The sequence below is a fragment of the Nicotiana tomentosiformis genome, chromosome 10 (genome assembly GCF_000390325.3).
Source record: "Nicotiana tomentosiformis chromosome 10, ASM39032v3, whole genome shotgun sequence".
In the NCBI taxonomy this organism is placed as follows: domain Eukaryota; kingdom Viridiplantae; phylum Streptophyta; class Magnoliopsida; order Solanales; family Solanaceae; genus Nicotiana; species Nicotiana tomentosiformis.
In genome coordinates this window covers 56,768,288-56,792,439 of record NC_090821.1, presented here as the reverse complement: position 1 = coordinate 56,792,439, position 24,152 = coordinate 56,768,288, and the positions used below count along the sequence as shown (strand labels likewise).

At 38.2% G+C, this 24,152-nt stretch overlaps 1 protein-coding gene across 1 annotated transcript; it reads left to right on the top strand.

Annotated features, from left to right (window-relative positions):
- The first annotated feature begins 16,832 nt into the window (after positions 1-16,832).
- LOC138900561 (AAA-ATPase At3g28580-like) lies at positions 16,833-18,979 on the top strand. Its single transcript, XM_070187605.1, has 2 exons — positions 16,833-17,649; positions 18,034-18,979. Exons 1-2 carry the CDS (start codon positions 16,884-16,886, stop codon positions 18,861-18,863), a joined length of 1,596 nt encoding a protein of 531 aa, XP_070043706.1. The 5' UTR covers positions 16,833-16,883; the 3' UTR covers positions 18,864-18,979.
- Positions 18,980-24,152: the final 5,173 nt, after the last annotated feature.

Genomic DNA, 24,152 nt, shown 5'->3' with positions numbered 1-24,152 from the left:
TATACTTTTTACCCCACTGCTACTGTTGTACTTCATATCTATTTTTGATTTATCATACTGATTTATTGGACCACTAGTAAGTATCGATGTTGAACCCTCGTTACTACTTCTCCGTGGTTAGTCTAGATACTTATTAGGTATGCGTTGATTTACGTACTCATGCTACACTTCTGTACTAAATGTGCAGGATCTAACAGGTTTATTTAGCGGTTATCTTGGTGCGTAGGCACACCTGCTGAGGAGACTTTATGGTGAGCTACATTCCAAGCTACGTATCGTAGCCCACAAAATCTCCACCGTACTATTTACTTTATCATGTCTTATTTACATTCCAGACAGATTATGTATTATTGTTGTACTCCTTAGTAAATGCTCATGCACTTGTGGCACCGGGTTCTGGGGATATTCTAGTTGATGCTTACGGATTCGCATATTATCAGCACCTTTTATTTTTATACAATACTAATTATGTATGTACCCGTGATTTTAAAGGTGAAATTTTCTTACTTAATAAAATTTATGATTTCGAAAGTAAAAAAAATGAACAACTAACATGATATTTCACCGTTGGCTTGCCTAACGACGATGTTGGGTGCCATCACGACCTATAGTGAGTTTTGAGTCATGACACAATTTGTCCTTGAAATTATAATTTTACATTTATGAAAGTTTTCACAAAATTCTCATTTTTTTCTCATTCAATTAACTAATTTAATGATAAAAATAATTATAGAATTGTGAAATATAGTCAATTTCGGATAAATAACACTTACCCAAATCCAACACGTGAAGAACCTCTCTAAAATCGCCTAAACCGATGTTTACAGCTCAAAATATGACTTCATTTCTATGACTGCCTTCCTAGCCATTGAAAGACTGAGCGAGAACGGTAAAGGGCGACCCAGTACAACAAAGTAATAGAAGAGAGTTAGTGCTCATTTAATTGACCTCCTTTTCGAAGTCAATGAATTTCTTTCTTTTACTTTTATTTTATTCAAGTTGCTTTAGTGAATGAAAATGCTCAATAAAACGGGTAGGTCTTACTAGCCCTTACACTCGTCAAACTTATTTACTCATTCTCCACAGATTTTAAGCGAAGTTGGGTCTTCCGGTATGCTTTCCCAAAGGTGTAAAAGATGTTTTTAAGTTTGATCCTTTTTTCAGTGCAACACAGGAAAGCGCCCTCTTTTTGTCATCCCTGCAGCTTTTCAGATTTTGTTCCCACCAGGGAATCACTTCACTCCAGCGCCTCGTTAGTCTTCTTGCATCTTTTCCAGCTTTGAAAATCGACTAAGCATTGCGCCAAGCCTACTTGTGAAGAGAAGAGTCATCGGGCTATTGCAGAGTGAAGGAAGGTGTCTTGTCTTGGCCTAGGCCTACTTGTGTCAACACCCATAAATTTTCAAAAATTTGAATTTTGGATTTTGTGACTGAAAATCCACATTTGATGTTTCAATAGAAAGGTAAGAGAAAGCTTTGAACATTATGAATTTGGAGATAAACTCAGTCGAAATTAAAAAGATGAATCAAACCCAATCAAAAGGGAAGTAGGATTAGGATTTCTTTGACTTTTAATCGAGCATGTTATCCCATTTTGAAATTGGTTTATTCTGCAGCGTTTGACTTTGAATGCCGAAACCTTGAAAGCAAGGAAGGGCCTCTTTCCATCCATAGAATATCTTCCTTATGCTAGCAGATATTTTTTTCAGGGGAGGACTTTCTTGATCGCCTCATTCTTCAACCATGGGTTAAGAGAAAGAAGTGGGCTATTTCTTTGCAAAACTTAAAAATAGGCAAACCCTCGAATTTAAATCTTCATGCTAGAGATTCCGCATTTGCGGACAAAGAAATGCATCTGTGCTCTAGCACCTGCGAGAAAATGCTCGCATCTGCGACAACATCCTACTAGTCCAAACTTCGCATCTGCGCAAGGAAGGTCACACCTATGACACCGCAGAAGCGAGACAAAAACCACAGAAGTGGACAGTCACCATGAGCCACAAACTCACATCTGCGATGGGCATACCACAGATACGGCCACGCCCCTGCGTTCACCAACCCGCAGAAGTGGAACTCCCTCCAAGGCCCAACATCGCAAAAGTGACAAAAAATTTTGCACAAGCAGCTCCGCACCTGCGCTCCAAAAATGCGCAGGTGCGACACACCAGAAACAAACTTGCAAAAACATGGGAACAAATTCGAAACTCGTCTTAAACACACCCGGGCCCCCGGAGACCCTGTTCGAACATACCAACAAATTCCAAAATATAGCGTGGACCTGCTCGAGGCCTCAAATCACATTGAGCAATATCAAGAATACGAATCACACCACAAATCGAACTTAATGAACTTATGAATTCTCAACTTCTTCAACTCGCGCCAAAACATATCAAGTCAATCCGGAATGACGTCAAATTTTGTATGCAAGTTCCAAATGACACAATGGAGATATACCAACTCACGGAATCGAAATCCGAACCCGATATCATCAAATTCAACTCTCGGTCAAACCTCTTAACCCTCTAAGTCTTCAACTTTTCAACTTTCGCCAAAATGCATCAAATCAACATACGAACCTCCAAATTTAAATCCGTACATACGCCTGAGTCCAAACTCACCATACAAAACTATTGGAATCATCAAAATAACATTCCGGAGTCGTCTACACAAAAGGCAAACTCCGGTCAACTCTTACCGGTTAAGCTTCTAAAACAAGAATCCTTCTTCCAAATTGATCCTGAATCATCCGAAAACCGAAACCGGTCACACACACAAGTCATAATACATAATATGAAACTGCCCGAGAACTTAAGCTGCCAAACGGGACGCTAATTCTCAAAACGACCGCCAGGGTCTTTACAGTGCTCAGAGCAGAGGATTGACTTGACTACTGTAGTTGATGTTTTTCTTAGGACTTGTTGTGTTAATAAATTTGTTTGTTCACCTATCAAAATTAAGGAAAATAATTAAAATAGTTTCATTTGTACGATAATGAAGTTCAGCTTTTGTGGATGATCGTATTCTGGTCTACACCTTTTCTTTATGCCTGTTATGCTCTTCGCCTAATTTGAATGCTTTCTTTTATCATGGATTGAGGGTGTATCAATGGTTAAAAGAAAATCATGAAGTCAATTTAAGCCTTCATATTCAGAGGCGGCTCAATAACGCTTGGGCCTAAAGCCAAAATTTAATTGAAGGCTCTTAAATAATAATTTATAGATATTTTTATTTAGAATCTATTTTTTTTAAACTTTTTATGATAAAGAGTTGTTAGTTAGTTTTCTATAATCGATTTCTTCGAATATATATATATATATATATATATATATATATATATATATATATATATATATATATATATATATTTACATATAATCCATTTAATCTTCTTCTTCTTCTTGGATTTATATTATCATCTAGCTCAACTAGGTTAGTCATGACTTGTTCATCTAAAAAACACTCCCCTGTATTTTTTAATTTAGTTTTTCTATTATTATGAAAAATTTATCAAGAGCTCTTTTTTGAGATTGTATCAAATTTTTTAATTCTTCTTTTTTTTTTTTATGACAAGATTTATATTTTCTAATTGACATATTTTAATTCTAATAAATATCTAAAACATATACCTATGAAGTGAAATAACAAATATAAGATAAAAAGATACTAGAAAATTAGAATGAAAGAACCCGATTCAAGAAGTTTGAAAACTTAATTTCAAATTTGACATTGCTGCTTCAAATATTCTCCGCATGCTTTAAACGTGAGAAAGAATACAAAATGAGATACAATATATTGTATCGAAAGTAAACATTAACTATGTTTTTGCAGAAGCAATAGAAATTATCAGAAGTTTTGAACAACTAATAGTTGGTCTTAGAAAAAGTAAGAAAGGATATAAGACAAAGTATGTAAATTGATCGAAAATGTGAAATGAAAGATTGTGGCTCTTGCATAAACTAAGAAAGAGAGTGTAAAGTTTTAATATGTTTCTTACTAAAAAAAGTAAAAAATTAAATAATATATAATTTTCCTTATCAAATCCATTTCTCATTAGTGTTTTGTTGATTTATAAAGTTATTCGTATTTTCCTATTTTTTAAGTTAAACATTCACTTATTCACAAAGCTAAAATTTTGGCTTTCCTTTGTATGAAAATTTTAATTTTCTTTTGAGTAGTACTCAATATTTTTCCACGAAAAGAAAATATAAGCCTATATTTCTAGAAAATGAGGCCCCCAAATTTGAGAGCCTAAAGCAACAACTTTAGTTGCTTCATGGTTATGCCGGCACTGTTCGTATTTTTACAAGATCGCCGTTTACTGTTATGTTTTGGAGCCAGATGTATAATGAATGAGTTGACTAGTGGTTTCTGTATTCGGATGATTTTAATATTTTCATTTATCATGGATTGAGGGTGTATCAATGGTTAAAAGATAAAATGTAAGAGCATGGTGTTTCACCCGCCAATGTCAAGCTAGTTAATTACACGATTTCCGAGTAAATTCTTCTTCTACTAGTACTGCTACTACTATTAAAGACGGAGTAATACAAAGGTATGATTTTTTTTTTCATCTGTCTAAGTCGTTATAGACAGGTAGCACTGATGGAACGGGCAAGCTGGCCCGGACTGATTATGACTTGGTTAAAAATTGGGATTCCTATTCTAAAGAGCACGACATGATTCATGCATGTTAGTTAAGCATTTTCCAGGAAACTGCGTGCATGCATGCGTTACTAAACTGCTGTAAAGAAACTGTGTGGCATACCCCTTATTTTGTTGTTATTAGAGATCATTAGCATTTTAATATATTAAAAGTGATAATATTAAATTGTGTGACCTTTTCATATATCTTAGTAGCTATAAAATTTCATGACCTTTCATAATTTCTGATTTTCTTCCAAATACTATCCAATGATCTTTTCCTGATCCATCCATTTACTATCCCATATTAACTTATTATTCACCAATCCATGATCTCATGTTGTTTAACTTTACTACTCTAATACCTTCTTATTTATTCGATAGATGAAACCTACACCTATAAATACAAAATTTTCTTCTTCTTTTTTGTTAGTGGATGGAAAATGTGGTAGTGTGTATCAAAAGTGAGGTGTAAATTGAGTTTTGAGAAATAGAAAAGGTCTAAGCCTACAACTTGTTCACCAAAAAATGGATACTATTATTTGTTGAAGGAATTTGTTTTTGTGTGTGATGGTGCTTTGGACTCAATATAATTGGTCTAGAGTTTATTTGAGTAATTTGTATCTTGAAAAGGACAAGTCAGAAATTAATACTCGATCACTGAAGATTCTACTGCAATGCACTTGAATCACCTTAAAAAGATTTTCGCACCGACCAGCATGACAATATGAATAACTTTTATGGATGTTTAACCGTAAAATGATACCGTTGAATTTGTACATGGTTTATAGACAAGCGAATTGATTTGATCTAAAAATAATAAATAAATTAAATAAAAATATAAAACTTAACGTTGAAATCGAGATAAGACAGCAGATAGCTTAGTTCCGGGAGTAGAGCTTCTGTAGGAATTAATAATAATTCCAATAGACAAGAAATAAAGTGTTATTGAGCTTAGAATAATATGTAGCATACGTTTGTCAGAAAATTACTCCCTCTAATGGTTGTAGAAGCCACTATTTATAGTTTCACCTAGGGAACAAGGTCCTAGGATCAAGCCCCTCTTAAATGACAAGTGTGGGGGCTATTGAAGAATGTGTAACGACGGGCTATGAATGTCATATTCTCTATAACGGACTATGTACTTAATACTGCAGAATATTATTCATTGAATGCTATCGGGTGGCAGGCATTCATTTGTTTTCATGAGCAATATTCCCTTTCGGGGGCTTTCCGGTGCCAACCGAAATTACTGCCCCCGGTCTTGATTTTGACTTGTCTCGTTTTTCATCTGTCTCTAGTTCCACGTGTTACTATATTATACGAGTATTTAATATGAACTAATTTTACCATATACATATAGCCCCCTGCTTTCCGATGGCACATCTTTGTGTCATCGAGAAGTTGGTGAAGATACCTTTCTTGGCGGAAAATTTTCTGATCCCCTCTGAAAAATTTCTGACGCTTGATTAGACGCACGTCTTTCCGCATTTAATGTCCGAAACACGTGTCACTCCACGATTCAACAATACTTTCTCCGGTTCTTGAGGTAATCATGGCCACGATTTTAGCCGCCTATTCCTTTACTTATACGCCTCATTCTCCTTCATTTATACTTCATAATTTATCGAACTCTCTTAACTTTTCTTACTAAAATCTCTCTTGTTTTCATATTTCTTTAACCTTCTTCTTCAAAGAAATTCTCACTTGCTTCTGCTAACCATGGCATCCACTTCCAAGAACTCTAGCTCTTCAAAGAACAAGGAAAGTACTGACAATACTGCTCCTCCTACGGTGAGTACCATTATCCCCAGAAGGCTTAATACAGCCAAGGCTTAACATAGGTTGTTTGTGTATACCCCTCTTCCATCCGTCCTTCTAGCATTCTTTATGTAAAGAAAGACTGTGGTTGCCAAGACTTGAACATCATCGCTCCCGATCTGGTGGAGTGGGTAACCTTCCCTAGGAAAGGTTTTACGTATGTTTACATGTATTCCTTCACCTTGGCCCCATTTCCATTGAGCGAGAGACTTGACCGAGTAATCTTGGAATTTTGCTTTCACTATCAAGTCTACTTGGAATGGGAGAGCCCTTCTATATGGTGGAAGGTAGCTTGTCTTCGGCGGTTATGTCAGGGGATAGGAGAAGAGCTCTCCCTGGCTCGAATGATGAACTTTTATTCCCCCAAGATTTTCCGTGTGGGAATGATAAACTTTAGCAAACTTGGTCACAATGCTTTGCTCACTAGCATGGATGACGACAATGACACATATGGATTGAGCAGTTCGTTGTAGTTTTCACCAAGGATATCATCTCCACAACAAATCCATCCTTTCCTGAGTATTGGACTCGTACACGTAAGTTCAACGTCTATCTTTTATCTTATTAAAGAATGTTTCATGTTGTTATTGATCTTTCTTTTTTCATTATTTTAACAACTCAGTGGACACCACCAAGGGTTGAAGGCTTAGACCAGTGGGTCCAGAAGATTTTGGATATTACTACACCTGAGACCCGCTGGTAGAAAGAACTGGACCTCAAATACAGGTGGAAGGCCAAATATTAAGGTAAGTTGATTCCAAACTAATCTGGTTTTTACCTTGCGTATAAGAAAACTAACTAACTTCTCTTTTTGTTTAATCCAGGTCTTCTGCGGGGTTCTATTAACGTCTCCGAGGAGAATGTTTTGACTGATCCCACAGATGCAGTGAGGTTGCTGCAAGAGGCCTTCGTGCGAACGGGTGTCACCGGACCTGCTTCCGGTGCAGGTGCTTCCTCTCGGAGTCCCCGACTGGAGAACAAGCAACCAAAAAGGCAATGTTCCTCTACGACCAAGGGTAAAAATAAAGGGTTGAAGAATGCCGTGCTCGAGCCAGCCACCGCTAGTATGGTGATTGATTATGATAAGGGAGCTAGTGATGAAGGGGCTTCCCTACAAAGGAGACAACAACCTTCATCAGCTTAACAGAATGCTCAGTCTGAAGAGTTAATAACATCAACCGATGACGATGTCCAAGTGCTCTGGGAGAGTGTGATATAGTGAAAGATGCTAATTATCGCTTTCGATCCCCAGTCATTGATCCCGGTACTATGAGGCTGCGTACCGAGCCCCTTCCGTCTTCAGTTTATGAGCAACCAATATCTAGCACTGCTTTTGATGCATCTGCTTCTTAACCCACAATGTCATCAGCTTCATCTCATTTTTTGCCAACCATGCCTTCGCCACTAGCAACGACTACATCATCCCCACCCGCCATAGACATCCGAGAGGAGGATGTCCCTCCTTCCCAGTCCCCAGTCCATGGGAATTTGGGGAATAACTATTTGCCCCCCTCCACAGATCCTCGGAGGATGAGGAGCGTCTCCCTCTCTCTATGTACCAAGTTCCATCTTTTGTCCCGGCAGGTGGAACTCGCCAATTACCTGAAGTCTCTGGCTTTAGAGAAATATAGAATAAAATACATTCTCTCTCGTGGGAGTGTATGATAAACAATGCCATGCACAACTCAGCAGTGGCACGATATTTGTTCCCTTTATTGTTTCTTCTAGATTCTTTATGACGTGATTTTTTATTTGAACTTTTTCTTTGCAGGATAACTTCCTTGCTTCTGAGGGACTTCATAGGTTGATCCTTGATAAAGAGAAATTCACAAATGAGCGGGATCAACTGTTGGACGAGCGGGAGAAAATTGTTGCTCGCCTCCCGCCATTGGAAGCACAGGTTGCCGAAGTCATTGACTTGGAGGCTCAATTGTAGTAGAGCGAACAAGAGGTGGTGACCCTCATCCAAGTGGCCTCCTTGTTAAGGGTACAATTTCAAGAGGCCAAGGAAAAGTGGCACGAGGTCCAAAATGATGTTCTTGTTGCTGCCGAGTGTGAGGTTGCCTCTACTAAAAGACTAAATAACTTGGAGGCAACCTTGAACTCCAAATATGAAGAGGCTGTTGCTACTGAGGAGAAGCATGCCTGTATGGAAGAGAAGTGTAAGAAGGTCATGGAGCACAATAAATTTTATAACTCCACTATCCGTGACCTTGACGTCAGCCTTCAGGCCACTAGATTCGAGCGGAATAACCTTTCAACTTAGGTTGACCATCTTAAGGAAGATCTTCAGCACCGAGCGGCTTCCCTGAATATTGAAAAAATATATTCTATGTATAGCATGAGGAGAAACACCTTGGAAGAGGCCAAAGCGGGCATCATTGAATTTGATGCCGAGATCGCAAAGGTCCGTGAGCTGGAGTCAACTGCCAAAGGGTCAGCTTCATGTAATTGACTCTTTTGGTTTCGGTTCAACATTCTCGAGAATGGAGGAGGAACTTGAAGGGGATAATGATGAAGGCCAAGGTCATGAGCCGGCGGCAGATCTGCCTACTTCTCCTTGGGGTGCAGATGCTTCTATTTTCCCAATTTGTGGGACGAAGTAGTTTAGCCTTTTATTTTCTTTTCCAATTGTCTTTCTTTTTTATACTTTTGTACTTGTGCTGCTTGGCACATTTTTTATATATAAAAGTGCTTTTTTGCTTAAGCATTGCGCAAATTTTACTTTTTTGCATCGAGTTATACAAGGCTTCGGGTATATTTTTCCTCGATGATATTTGTATTCCGGGCATAAGTTCATCCTCAACCAACCCTTTATTGTGAGGGTTTTATAAGAGAGGGCTCTCTTATATTTACGGTGCTCTTGAAGAGTACGTCTCGTGTTTATTCCGGCACTAGCATTTGAAGTACTTAATTAATTTTCAAATGATAAAATTAACTCATTGTTTGGAGAAGAAACAAGATAAAAATAAAAGAACTTTATATTATTCCTTCCATTTTCAAAAGTATATAAGCATTTGTTGTGCTAAAAAGAAATTGTCATTACTTGCGGCTAATTTGTACAACTTGTTTATATATAACTGGTCGTGCAATCCTCGATCCTGATGATACTTCTTTGTTCCCAGCTTTCGTAGTCCCGGTTTATGTGGCAATCATGTTACCGTATTCTCATATCATCCCCCCTAGTATTCTAATGCGTAGAATGGGAATTTGAACACTGAAAGTCTTACTCCTTTGAATATCCCACTAGTGAATGGTTGGATAATTTTTAAGTCCTATAGCAAGCTTCATTTCCCGTTAGGAACTTTGCAATAGAGTCAAATACTATCGAACCACCCCCCCAGTGGCTTGCACTCGTGAGCAGTCGGGTAACCTTTGGCCCGATAGCAAACTTTATTTCCCAGTAGGAACATTGCTATTGAGAAAAAGATTATCTAACTGTCTCGTAGTGGTTCGTTGCTTCCATGACTTGTCATTTAAAGGTCTTATTTCTATTGATAGCATTTCCTTCGTAGTATACTTTCCGTTGGTACCTCGTTAAAAACATTGCTAGAAAAATCCGATTGGGATAAAAATTGGACGAAAGGAAAAAGAGTGCAGCACATACTTTCAGTATGAGTTGTCCCCATCAGCAATAGTACCTTTTGGGGTGGTCTACGTTCCAGTTGCTCGATAATTTTACTCTATCTTGATTTTACAACTCGTATGACCCTTTCCCTGTATAGCTGAAACCCGGTAGGGGCCTTCCCACGTTGGACCTATCTTTCCTGCGTTGAGCTCTCGGTTGTTTTGAGTTACTTTCCTTAAAACCAAGTCTTCTACTTTTAAATAACGGAGATTGGCTCTTCGATTGTAGTATCTTTCCATTCTTTATTTCTGGGCCACCATCCTTATATGTTCCAAGTCCCTGAATTCGTCGAGCAGGTCTAATCTGACCAATAATGCTTTGTTGTTTGCTTCTTTGTCCACCCGGAAGTATCTCATGGTAGGTTCTCCCACTTCCACCGGGATTAGGGCTTATGCTCCGTACACGAGAGAGAAAGGTGTCTCTCACGTGCTTAACTTGGTCGTCATTCTGTATGCCCATAGCACTCCTGGTAACTCTTCGGGCCACTTACCTTTAGCTGTTTCCAATCTATTTTTGAGATTTTGAATAATCACTTTATTTGTTGATTCTGCTTGGTCGTTTGCGCTCAGGTGGTATGGCGATGATGTGATTCTTTTAATTTTCAAGTCTTTAAGGAATTTTGTTACCTTTGTGCCTATAAATTGCGGCCCATTATAACAGGCTATCTCTTTTGGTATCCCGAACCTGCAAATTATGTTCTCCCACAGGAAATCGACCACTTCGCACTCGTCGATTTTCTAGTAATGACCTACTTCAACCCACTTAGAAAAGTATTCAATAAAAATCAAAAGAAACCTTAAGCATCCAATACCGAGTGCATAAGCTACACGATCGTACCACAGTCTGATCCCTTCATTTTCGTGGACGAGCCCAGATTGGCAAGTGCATCTGCTTTCGCGTTTTCATCCCTCGGGATGTGGGTGATTGACATTTCCTGAATCGTGCGAGCAGAGTCTGGACTTTTACTTCATATTGTTGCATGCGTTCTTCTTTGTTGTCGAAGATCCCATAGACCTAATTTACTACCAGTTGGGAATCACATTTGATTTCTATGACCCCCGGAGTCCAGTCCCTGGGCTAACTCGAGTCCTGCAATTAAAGACTCATACTCGGATTCATTATTAGTCAAGGAAACAGTTCTTATGACCAGTCTCAGGGTTTCTCCCGAGGGCGTAATTAGTACTACACCGAGCCCTAACCATTTCACATTAGAATCTTTGTCCGTGAACAAGGTCCAGACTCCCGATGTTGATTCTGACACCATCACCGCTTCTTTGGTGGCCTAAGGTAGCAGTCCATGACTGAAATCGGTCACAAAGTCTGCCAAAACTTGTGTTGAATATAGTCCTAGGTTTATACTCTATGTCAAATTCACTCATCTCGACTGCCCATTTGGCTAGTCAACCTGAAAGTTCAGGTTTGTGAAGGATATTCCACAGGGGAAAGGTTGTCACCACGGCTATCAGTGTGACATTAAAAATAAGGCCTAAGCTTTAGAGTGGCGACTACGAGAGCTAAGGCCAATTTTTCAAGGTGCGGGCAGAGAGTTTCCGCTCCTGTTAAAATTTTACTAACATAATAGATTGGAGATTGCGTACCTTCATCTTCATGGACTAAAATGGCACTTACCGCTGCCTCCGAGACTGCTAAGTAAATCAGCAAATGTCTGCCTTCCTCCGATTTCGATTGTAACAGTGGGCTTGATAAATACCTTTTCAAATCTTTCAGAGCCTACTGGCATTCCGGAGTCCATTCGAAATTGTTCTTCTTTTTCAGAAGTTAGAAAAAATGATTGCATTTTTCTAAAGAATAGGAAATGAACCTGCTCAACGCATCCACTCTTCCTGTTAAACTTTAAACCTCCTTCATATTTGATATCTGGACGGGAATGTCCTCGACGGCTTTAATTTTATCGGGATTGACTTAGATCCCCCTTTGTGACACCGAAAACCCCAAAAACTTACCGGAGCTTACTTCAAATGCACATTTTTCGGGGCTAAGCTTCATGGTATGCTTCCTTAGGATGTCAAAGGTTCCGTGTAGGTGTTTAAGATGATCACTTGCGTTCAAAGACTTAACCAGCATATCATCTACATACACTTCCAAGGTTTTCCCTATTTATTTTTCAAACATTTTATTAACAAGCCTCTAATAAGTGGCTTCGGTGTTCTTAAGCCCGAAAGACATCACATTATAGCAATATGTGCCAAAGTTCGTTATGAACGAAGTTTTTTCCTGATCCTCAGGGTTCATTTTAATTTGGTTTTACCCAGAATAGGCATCGAGTAAACTCATCAACTCATACCCGGTCATCGCATCAATCATTTGATCAATATTTGACAATGGGAACGAGTCTTTTGGCCATGCATTATTCAGATACTTATAATCTACGCACATGTGAAACTTATTATTCTTTTTTGGAACTACTACTACATTAGCAAGCCAGTCAGGATACTTTACCTCCCGTATTGAACCGATATCAAGCAATCGAGTTACCTCTTCTTTGACAAATTTGTTTCTGACCTCGGCAATAGGGCGTTTCTTCTGCCTTACCGGATGTATGTTAGGATACAGACTTAACTTGTGCACGTCCACCTCTGGTAGAATATATGTCATATCTGCATGCGACCACACAAAACAGTCAATTTTAAATTTAAGAAATTCTATAAATCCTGACCTGAGCACGGGGTTTAGTCCTGTCCCCAAGTGAAACTTCCTCTCCAAGAATTTCTCGAACAATGCGACTTGCTCGAGTTCTTCCGTTGTGGAGTTGGTTGCGTCTGTTTCTTCTGGTACCTGGAAATATCTTAGTACCTGATAGGATTCCGATGACTCCTCCCCCTTAATAACTTCGTTCGGCTCGAGAGCAGGTGTCGGTTCCTGTAATTGCTATGCCGCATTCACCTTCCCTTTGCTACTAAAAACTGAGATCGCGTTCATCTCCCTTGATGCCGGTTGATCTTCTCTTATTTGTTTAATTCCCTTTGAAGTTGGGAATTATAGAAGTTGATGGTATGTTGACGGCACAGCCCCCATATCGTGCAACCACGGTCTTCCAAGAATAATTTTGTATCCCACATCACCATCTACTGCTTCAAAAAGGGGTCGTCTTCATTACTCCTTCGGTATTCGTGGGCAGAAGAAATTTCCCTCGGGTTGTCACGCGTTCTAAATTGAACCCGACGAGAAGCTTTGTGGCCGGAATAATGCTTCTGCTTAGCTTGGATTGTTCCAACACTCTCCATTGGATAATATTGGTTGAACTCCCCTCGGCCAAAATACATTTAATTTTAAAATTTAAAACATTAAGAGAAATTACTAGGGCATCATTGTGCGGTAGTAGGAGTCCATTTGTGTCCTCCTCTATGAAGGTGATGTCGTCCTCGGTGACTTACCGTAGCCTCTTGCTATGGGTCATCGATACATTTATCTTTTTCGCTGCCGAAAAGTTTTCACCATTAATCTCGTTCCCTATGAAAATCATGTTGATAGTTAGACGAGGAGGATGGTCTCCTGTTTTCAAGGATTCCGTATTTTCCATGTTGCGGGCGTAGTTTTTCTTAGCCCGGTCGCTTAAGAATTATCTAAGATGGTCTTTCTTCTGCAATATCGTCACCTCCTCACACAGATTTCGGCAATCCCCAGTCCGGCGGTTATTGGTCCTATGGTACTCACACCATAGATTAAGACCCCTCTAACTGGGATCAGATCTCATCGACCTCGGGAATCGTACTTCCTTAATGTCCTCATCACCGATACCAGTTCCACTACACTGACATTGAAGTTATATCTGTACAACCGGTTAGGTGGAATCCCGGGAGCCCGATACCTCTTTATCCTGCAATGATCTGTTATTTTGGCCACGATCAGCTCTCATATCGGTATCGAACCTATCCGCCGACTGGAAAGCCATGTCACGTCCTTCGGCCCTTTCGTAGGTCAAAACCTAACCTCTAGAAGACTGTCGAAATAAACTTTCACCTTTTCCTTATTCTTTTCTCGGTCCCGACCCTTGGTTGATTCCGGAAAACCAAGTTGGTCATCCTCTATTCTTATCTTCGACTCGTAGCGGTTGTGGATATATGCCCATGTTGTTGCCTAGAACTCGAGCAGACTTTCCTTCAGTTTTTGGGAAGCGTCTGAAATCCTCGGATTCAGTCCTTTAGTAAATGCCTCAGTTTCCCATTGGTCCGGCATGGCCGGTAGCAGCATCATATCCTTCTGAAATCTGGTCACGAACTCCCGTAGCAATTCGGACTCTCCTTGTGCAATTCTGAATATGTCAGCCTTTTGGGCATGTACCTTCCTGGCCCCGGCAGAGGCCTTGATAAAAGAATCCACGAGCTTCTCGAAGGAATCTATTGAGTGCTCGGGCAAAAATGAATACCATGTCAGGGCCCCTTTAGTGAGGGTCTCCTTGAACTTCTTCAACAAGACTGACTCAATCTCGTGTAGAGCTAAGTTGTTTCCTTTCGCCGCCATTGTATAGGTGGTGATGTGCTCCTGAGGATCCGAAGTCCCATCATATTTTGGCACGCCTAGAATTTTGAACCACTTCGGGATCAACTCCGGTGTCGCGCTTGGTTTTAACAGCAACTGGTTGTATTTCTTTGAGTCTGTTCCTTTCAACACTCGTGGTGCGCCTAGGATTTGATCCATTCTAGCATTTATTTCCCTCATAAACCGCATGAGTTTGGTTTTAAAGGGATCATTCTCGTTATTATTCTACCGTTTCCCCCAGCCTTATCGAAGACGACCTCACCCCTCGGGGTGTTGTTATCAACCCTTTGTGTTGTCTAGTTTGCGGGAGCACCGGGAGGAACTAGACCTCTTCCATTTGTGTTGTTGGAAGCACCCGACAATGCCTGCCTCAATTCCATCATGACCTGATCTTGTTGCAAGAGATAGCCCATAATAGGATTCTCAGGATTCCTTTGGGATTCTTACTGTTTCCGCGACATGCTCGTCTTCAGCATAATCCGGAGTTGCCTCCCGAACATGTCATGGATATTTCCTTCCATGGACCAGTGTGGCCTCATCCCCCTCATTGCTGGTATCACTAATCGAATCTTCGTGTTGAGGCTGATTTCCTTGGGTATCAACATTGTACGTGATGTTGATATCGTTATATTTGCCTTTTTCTTTTTACGGTTTTTTGCTTAGAAACAAAGAATTAAACAAGTTAGTAATAAATGCAAGGATCAACTCAATTATGCAACTGTCTAAGCCCCACGGTGGGCACCAAACTGTTTACGCGAAAAACGGTACAGTTAAATTTGTTCGTGGTTTATAGACAAGTGAATCGATTTGATCCCAAAATGATAAATAATTAAATAAAAATGCAGATTCCGGGAGTAGAGCTTCTGTAGGCAATAATAATACCAATAGACAAGAAATAAAGTGTTATTGAGTTTAGAATAATATGTAGTATAAGTTTGTCGGAAAATTCCTCCCTCTAATGGCTGTTGAACTCATTATTTATAGTTGTACCTAGGGAACAAGGTCCTAGGATCAAACCCCTCTTAAATGACAATTATGGGGGCCATTGAAGAATGTCTAACGGCAGGTTATGAATGTCATATTCTCTTTAACGGATTATGTATTTAATACTGGAGAATATTCTTCATTGAATGCTATCAGGTGACAGGCATTTATTTGTCTTCATGAGCAATATTCCCTTCGGGGGCTTCCCGGTGCCAACCGAAATTGCTGCCCTCGGTCTTAATTTCGATCCACTTTTCTCATTTTTTATCTGTCTCCGGTTCTACGTATCACTCTATTATACGAGTATTTAATATGGGTGGATGGGTGGGGCACCTTCACCTAAACAAAGTGTAGTCTTATGTAATAAATTAAACAAAGACAATAATGAAGACTGAACTATATGATACATTAATTATCTAACTTTTGTGACCCTCTTTTTGGTCTTTTCAATATTGTGAATTTGTTTTTGTTGGGTTCGTGAATTTGGAATATTGAATACCAGATAGTTAAACAAAATTATTTGATTAACAATATGATCATTAGTTACTCTACCATACGTAAGCACAGTGACATCTTTTAAGATGATATATGATCCCCTTGGAAAAAGACAAAATGTTCATACGCATTCGTATATTAGAGGATCCAGCTCTGGATCTTAATCTTAATTTAATCTTCCTATTTCTCAAGGAACTTGCCTATGAATGAATAAGTCTCCGACAAGAAATTTTGTACTACTATGTATTTCAAGATTGGCCGGTAAAACACTAGTCCCACCTTGGCATTTACTCAGCAGCTTCTTTGAATATATTTATGTATATGGTCAGCACACCCAATTTTTTAATAAAGAAATCTCCCCATATACCAATATATGTAAAAGCAACGCCCACATGCGGGGTCCGAAAAAGAGCCGAAACATATGGGTTTATTGTACGCAACTTTACCATGTATTTCTGCAATAGACGGTTTTCACGGTTCGAACTCGTGACTTATATGTGATAGTAATTTTTCTTTATACTTTGTCCCAAAAGAATGATATATTTTTACATTTAGAAACCATTTTAACTTTAAACTTTTATACCACAAATTTCAAAAAATCTTTCGCTCTCTTCGATTTTTTAAACAACAAAACATCACATAAAGTATTGTTCAAACTTGGCGAGCAAGGAAGATACAACAACGCTGGTGTTTCTTATATAGTACAGTACTATATAAGAGACCATCATTTAGTGAACAAACATTCGCATACACTTGATCAAGTGTTGTTATATATTATTTCTAAGTGAAAAAAGGAGAGAAATTAATTAAGAAAATGATGATGCAAGATGTTTGGGCTCAGTTGGGTCCAACCATTGCAGCAATCATGTTCACTTGGACTATGTACCAGAACTATTTTCCTCACGAACTTCGTGGTCATATTAGGAGGTATACCGATAAAATAGTGAGCTATTTCTACCCTTATATGCACATTATTTTTCATGAGTATGATACTGATGGCTGGTTCGAGCGGAGCAAAGCTTATGTTGCAATCGAAAGATACCTGAGTAAGAACTCCTGCACACAAGCTAAGCGTCTCAAAGCCAACGTAGTGAAAGATGGTCAATCTCTTGTCCTAACAATGGATGATCACGAGGAGATAACCGATGAATATAAAGGCGAGAAAGTTTGGTGGATTTCGAGCCAACAATTAGCCAACAAACAGACAATTTCTTTGTGGAAGGAGGATGACAAGAGGTATTTCAAGCTCAAATTTCACAGAAAGAATCGCGAGCTTATCACAAATTCATACTTGAAATATGTGTTGGACGAAGGGAAGGCGATTGCTGTTAGAGAAAGGCAGAGGAAGTTGTACACAAACAATAAGGGGGAGTCAGGTGGTTATAGATATAGGGGTTGGAGGATATGGAGCCAAGTAGTGTTTGAGCATCCATCAACTTTTGATACTTTGGCTATGGATCCAAACAAGAAACAAGAGATTATGGATGATCTCCAAACATTTAGCAAATCAAAAGATTATTATGCCAAGATTGGCAAGGCGTGGAAGCGTGGTTATCTTCTTTATGGTCCTCCGGGGACAGGTAATATTAGGATTTTGTTCTGAATCTTTAATCTATTAGGAATTTCTTTCTTGAAAGAATGAAAAAAAACTTATAAAAGGAATAAATCTGCTTCATATGCCTTATTCCTTTTTTGGCGGAAAAGTCTTGGTCATCTATAAATTGAAGATCTCTGTTTCTTCTCACAAGAACAATAACAATATCCACAATGTAGTCTTTTAGAGAGTTTCTTCTATTCTCTCTCAAAGTTTTTTTCTTTTTCTTTTATAGTAGACTGATGTAGGTCAATTGGCTTAACTATATTACAGTATATTATGTCATTTTAGTATAATTCTCTTTGTCATGTGATTTACTGTTTGTTTTATTAGCTTCCGCTTGATGCTATGTTATTTTCGATCCCATCAGGTAAGTCCAGCATGATTGCGGCTATGGCTAATTTCTTGGAATATGATATCTATGATCTTGAACTGACAGCGGTTAAGGACAATACCGAGTTAAGAAGGTTATTGATAGACACTACAAGTAAGTCTATTATTGTAATAGAAGACATTGATTGTTCCCTTGACCTTACCGGTCAAAGGGAGGAGAAGAAGAAGAAGAAAGACGAGGAAGATAAAGAAAAAGATGAGAAAGATGCCATTGTGGAAAAGATGAAAAAAGGAGAGGCGAAAGAGAAAAGTGAGGTAACTTTATCTGGGCTTTTGAACTTCATTGATGGTTTATGGTCAGCTATTGGTGGTGAAAGGCTTATTGTTTTCACTACTAACTATGTGGAAAAGCTTGATCCTGCTCTAATTCGGAGGGGTAGAATGGATAAACATATTGTGTTATCTTACTGTTGCTTTGAGTCGTTCAAGGTGCTTGCACGTAATTATCTAGACGTCGAATCCCATGATCATTTTCCTGAGATTCGTCGTTTGTTGGGGGAAACTAATATGACTCCTGCTGATATTGCTGAGAATTTGATGCCTAAGTCTTCAAAGGAAAATGCAGACACTTGCTTGAAGAGATTGATTAATGCTCTTGAAATTGCAAAGGAGGAAGCAAAATTGAAGGCCAAGGAAGAAGAAGAAGAAGAGAGAGCTAAGGCTAAGAAGGAGAAGGAAGAGAAAGAGGAGAAAAAGAAAGAATTAGCAGCTGATGCTGAAGAAGCCAAGGATACTGATGGTGTAAACAAGAATGAGAAGTCAGAGAGTAATGGTACTAAGAAAAATGGTGATGTTAGCAAAGATTGATTCTGGAAATGTTTGATTAATTAGAAGATACAAATAAAATGTTGAGGCATATTTGAGCTTTATGTTTTGTACAATTGGCTATTAGGTGTACTTGTGAAGTTTATTTTATGTCTTAATGGTGCTGGTACATAACTGTGTGACTTATAGGTCAGGGGTTCGAGCCGCAGAAGTAGACACTAATGTTTGCATTAGGATAGACTATCCACGTCACACATTTGGAGTGCGGCCCTTCCATAGACCCTGCGTGAACGTGAGATACTTTGTACACCGCACTACTCTTTTTTGGTGCCGGTACAAAAACTTGTCTAAGTTGTCATGGAATTAATGGTTTGTTACATTTAGTAGTACTCCTTTTTCTATTTAAAAAAAAACATTTTCGTATGTTAGAGATATCAAAATTTTCGTTTAACTTCCAGAGTTGATTTCACAAGTATCTCAATTATGAAAGTGGTATTATGCAGTTGGTGAGATTAATAATAAGTTAAATGCATATACATCAGTAGCTATGTAATAAACGATTGGTTCATTTTCAGCAACTGTGCATCTTAATATGGTTCACGTGTAGCAGATTCATAATAAAATAGGGATATATACTATAGCAATTGGCAACTAATTATCGTCTCTAGCTAGCCAAGTTTTTTTATTATGTAACACAATGAATTATAATACATTTATATTTAACTCCTAGAAGCCAAAATAATTTTATGTTGCACCACCAAGTGTAGAAAGATTTTACTATAATAACGAGTTAAATAAAATTAATTTTAACTTTATAAAATAAAGCTAAAGGAAATTACATGTTCATTACTTAATATGTTTTCATTGACGAAAATCAATTCATATGTACTACTTTAGTGTTTATAGGAAAGAAAGAAGTATAAATGATCTACTGTTGTGTTATGAATGATTGTAAAAGAACTGTTTACATTGGAAAGAACTAATGGTGCTTTTTAAAACGATTTCAATGTGGTGTCTCAACCAAGTTGACATGGGGGATAAAGATAAATGCATTTTTGAGAGGTTAAAAATGTGAAAATATATTGTTAACTTGTTAGTATAATTTGTTAATCGTGTAACTGATGGGTCCATCTCATTCAAAAGCCAAAGTAATAGGCATTTGTATAAGGAAAATATTTAGCTGGGATTTTCTTTGGTTTGGAAACTAACTTAGTTGAATTTCTTTGATTTAGTAGTCAACTTTGTTGAATTTCTTTGGTTTGGTAGCCAACTTTGTTGAATTGTCAACATTGAAGAAAAAAAAAGAAAAGTATGTGCAAATTGTCAAATATAGTAGGCTTTAGAGAGTGAGGCTTCGGCTATAAAAGGAGAGCTTCGACTCTCATTTCTATACACCAACAAAGAGAGAAATAAAGACTGAGGTTTCACAAACAAGATATAAGAAAATAGTGTGTGAGAAAACTAGAGAGTAAGCGATATTGTAATGCGGTGGGAATTTCAAAAGAGGGTTATTTCTTTTGAGTGTTGTAGTGATCTTTGGAGTATTTTACTCGGACCTACAAAGTGTAAAATTTCTTGCTATAGTGATATCAGTTGCTCGTCTCGGGGACGTGATTTTTTTCCTTATTCAAAAGGATTTTTAACGTAAAATTCTTGGTGTCGTTGTCACTCTTTTATTCTTGTTAATTATCCTATCTCGGTGTTACGTTATTATTCCGCTTTTATTACTGTGAATATTATTTATATAGGGGATTTATTCAACGGAGGGATCTACTCATTCAACAAGGATTACACAAGGTACTTGATGCTGATGCCAAAAAGCCTAATACCATGAAAGCTGAGGATTGGGCTAACTTGGATGAAAGGACTGCAAGTGCAATTAGGTTGCACTTATCAGATGATGTGGTAAATAACATCATTGATGAAGACACCGCACGTGGCATTTGGACAAGGTTGGAAAGCCTATACATGTCCAAAACGCTGACAGATAAATTATACCTGAAGAAGCAGCTATACGCCCTATACATGGGTGAAGGTACGAATTTTTTGTCATATTTAAATGTGTTTAACTGACTAATCACACAGCTTGCCAACCTCGGAGTGAAAATCGAGAAAGAAGATAAAGTCATCTTGCTATTGAACTCGTTGCCATCTTCGTACGATAATTTGGCAACAATCATCCTGCACGATAAGACTACCATTGAGTTGAAAGACGTTACATCGGCTCTTCTACTCAATGAGAAGATGAGAAAGAAGCCTGAAAATCAAGGACATGCTCTCATCACAGAAGGTAGAGGCAGGAGTTATCAAAAGAGTCCGAGTAACTATAGTAAATCCGGAGCTCGTGAGAAGTCTAAGAACCGATCCAAATCAAGAGCTAGAAATTGCTATAATTATGATCAACCGGGTCACTTTAAAAGAGATCGCCCAAATCCATGGAAGGGCAAAGGTGAAACCGGTGGGCAGAAGAATGCCGACAATACAACCTCCATGGTGCAAAACAATGATAATGTTGTCCTCTTTATAAACGAGGAAGAGGAATGTATGCACTTATAAGGTCCAAAGTCGGAATGGGTAGTTGATACAATAGAATCTTACCATGCCACACCGGTAAGAGATCTTTTTTGCACATATGTAGCATGTGATTTCAGCACTGTGAGAATGGGTAACACAAGTTACTCAAAGATTGAGGGGATTGGTGATATTTGTATCAAGACAAATATCGGATGCACATTTGTTCTAAAGGAAGTGTGACATGTACCTGATTTGCGGATGAACTTGATCTCGGAAATTGCTTTAGACCGAGATGGATACGAGAATTATTTTACAAATCAAAAGGGGAGACTCACCAAGGGATCATTGATGATTGAAAAGGGAGTTGCTTATGGCACGTTGTACAGGACAAATGCAGAAATATGTCAAGGTGAATCGAATGCGGCACAAGATGAGATTTCTGAAGATTTGTGGCACAAAAGGATGGGTCCTATGAGCGAGAATAGATTGCATATTCTTGCCAGGAAATCACTCATTGCTTATGCCAAAAGGTACAACGGTAAAACCTTATGACTACTATTTATTTGGTAAGCAGCATAGAGTCTCATTTCAGACATCGTCTGAAAGAAAATTGAATATACTTGATTTGGTATATTCTGATGTTTGTGGTCCAATGGAAATTAAATCGATAGGCGATAACCAAATTTTAAATTTTCCAGAAGTTTCATGCTATGGTGGAAAGGGAGACACGCCAAAAGCTAAATCATCTCCGAAGTGACAATGGAGGTGAGTACACTTTAAGGAAATTTGAAGAGTACTGTTTGATCCATGGGATCATACATGAAAAGACAGTTCCTGGAACCCCATAACACAATGGCATAGTCAAAAGGATGAACCGCACAATTGTGGAGAAGGTGAGAATCATACTCATAATGGCTAAATTGTCTAAGTCATTCTGGGGTGAATCAGTTCAGACAGCTTGTTACCTGATCAATAGGCGTTCATCAGTTTTGTTGGTGTTTGACATCCTAGAGAGAGTTTGGACCAACAAGGAGGTGTCCTACTCGCATCTGAAGGTGTTCAGTTGTAGAGCTTTGCACATGTACCAAAGGAGCAGAGAATAAAGTTGGATAATAAATTTGGTCCCTAGATATTCATCGGATATGGAGATGAAGAGTTCAGATACAGATTGTGGGATGCTGTAAAGAAGAAAGTCATCAGAAGCAGAGATGTAATCTTCAGAGAAAGTGAAGTTGGAATTGTTGATGATATGCCATTGAAGGCAGAGAATGGTATAATTCCTAACCTTGTCACTATTCCTTCTCGTTCCAACTCTTAAGTTTTAATATTATAGTTTTGTTTGTTTTATTTACTTTGCTTGATTAATTAAGATGGCTTATTCCCTAAAAAAATATTTAGTAAAAATAAGGGAAAATCCAAGAGTGGTGAATCTAGTGGCCAATATGTTCCTCCTCCACTTCCCCCGGCTCCCCGGCCGAAACCTGTTACCCGTCCTATACCTGCTATTCTTGATAGCGATAATAGTTTATTACAATTTATCGAGAGTCAATTTTGCCATAATATTGCACCCGGTGAACAATTAAACCATAAATATATGAATGCTCTTTATGGTAATCCAACTATTGATGAAAATGATGATGAAGAAATAGATTTTGATGAAACGCAACCGGATGACGATACACCCACTAGTCCTGCTCCTGAAGTTAACTCAACTAATAATAATTCAAATGATCCCCCGTCTGACCCTCCTGTTACTGCCCATACTCTTTCTAGACAACCTTCTAAACTTGCAGAAATATCTCTTGTTTGGCCATTTTTTACTCAACTAAGAGAAAAAAATAGGGCTAAGTGTAAAACTTGTGGCAAAGAGTTAGTTTTTAAATATGTTGAAAGTCGGGAGGGAGGAGGGGAGTTTGACTAGACACATATTGCTACACCCTCAAGATAAAGCTAGATATTTTCGTATGAAAGTTTTGGCCGAGGGGACAAGTGCACCTAGTATGGCTGACCTTAGTACCAGGTCAAATCAATTTCAACCGGGAATTAACACTGTTACTGGTGGTATTTTATATTATGATCCAAAAAAAGATCGAGAAGAATTGCCAAAAATGGTTACTGTTATGTGCTTACCCTATAGTTTTCCTTCTAACCCTCACTTTGTGCATTATATTAGAAAAGTTTATAATCCTACTTATAAAGGTTTTCCTCGCACAACCGTAAAGAGTGATATTTATAAATATAAACATGAATATGAACAATATTTGCGCTATTTATTTACTCATATAAATTATCGTGTTGCTATTACAACTGATATTGGTAGAAGTGGTAATGACTGTGATTACCTTACTGTTACCAGTCATTGGATTGATGAGGATTGGATAATGTAAAAATGCATTATTGCTTATAGAATAATTAATTCACGTCACACAGGGCAGTTTATTTCTAGCACGATTATAGATATTTGTAGATATTTTTGTATTAGTGATAAAATAATGTCAGTTTCAATAGATAATGTTACTAGTAACATAAATATTGTAGCATTGCTTATCACTACACTAAGTCCTGCATTTAGTAACATTTTTCATGTTAGATGTATTTGTCATATTTACCATTTAATTGTGGGTGATGATATGCGAATTTTAAATGTTGAAATTGAAAAGGTTAAAATGGCTATTAATTGGCTTTTTTATTCAAACCGTAGAAGTAGACTTAGAGAATATTTTAAAAGATGCGATGAATTTGGCCTAAGAGAAAGAAAGGTTCCTAAACCTTGTCCAACTAGATGGAATTATATGTATGAAAGTTTAGTTATTGCAT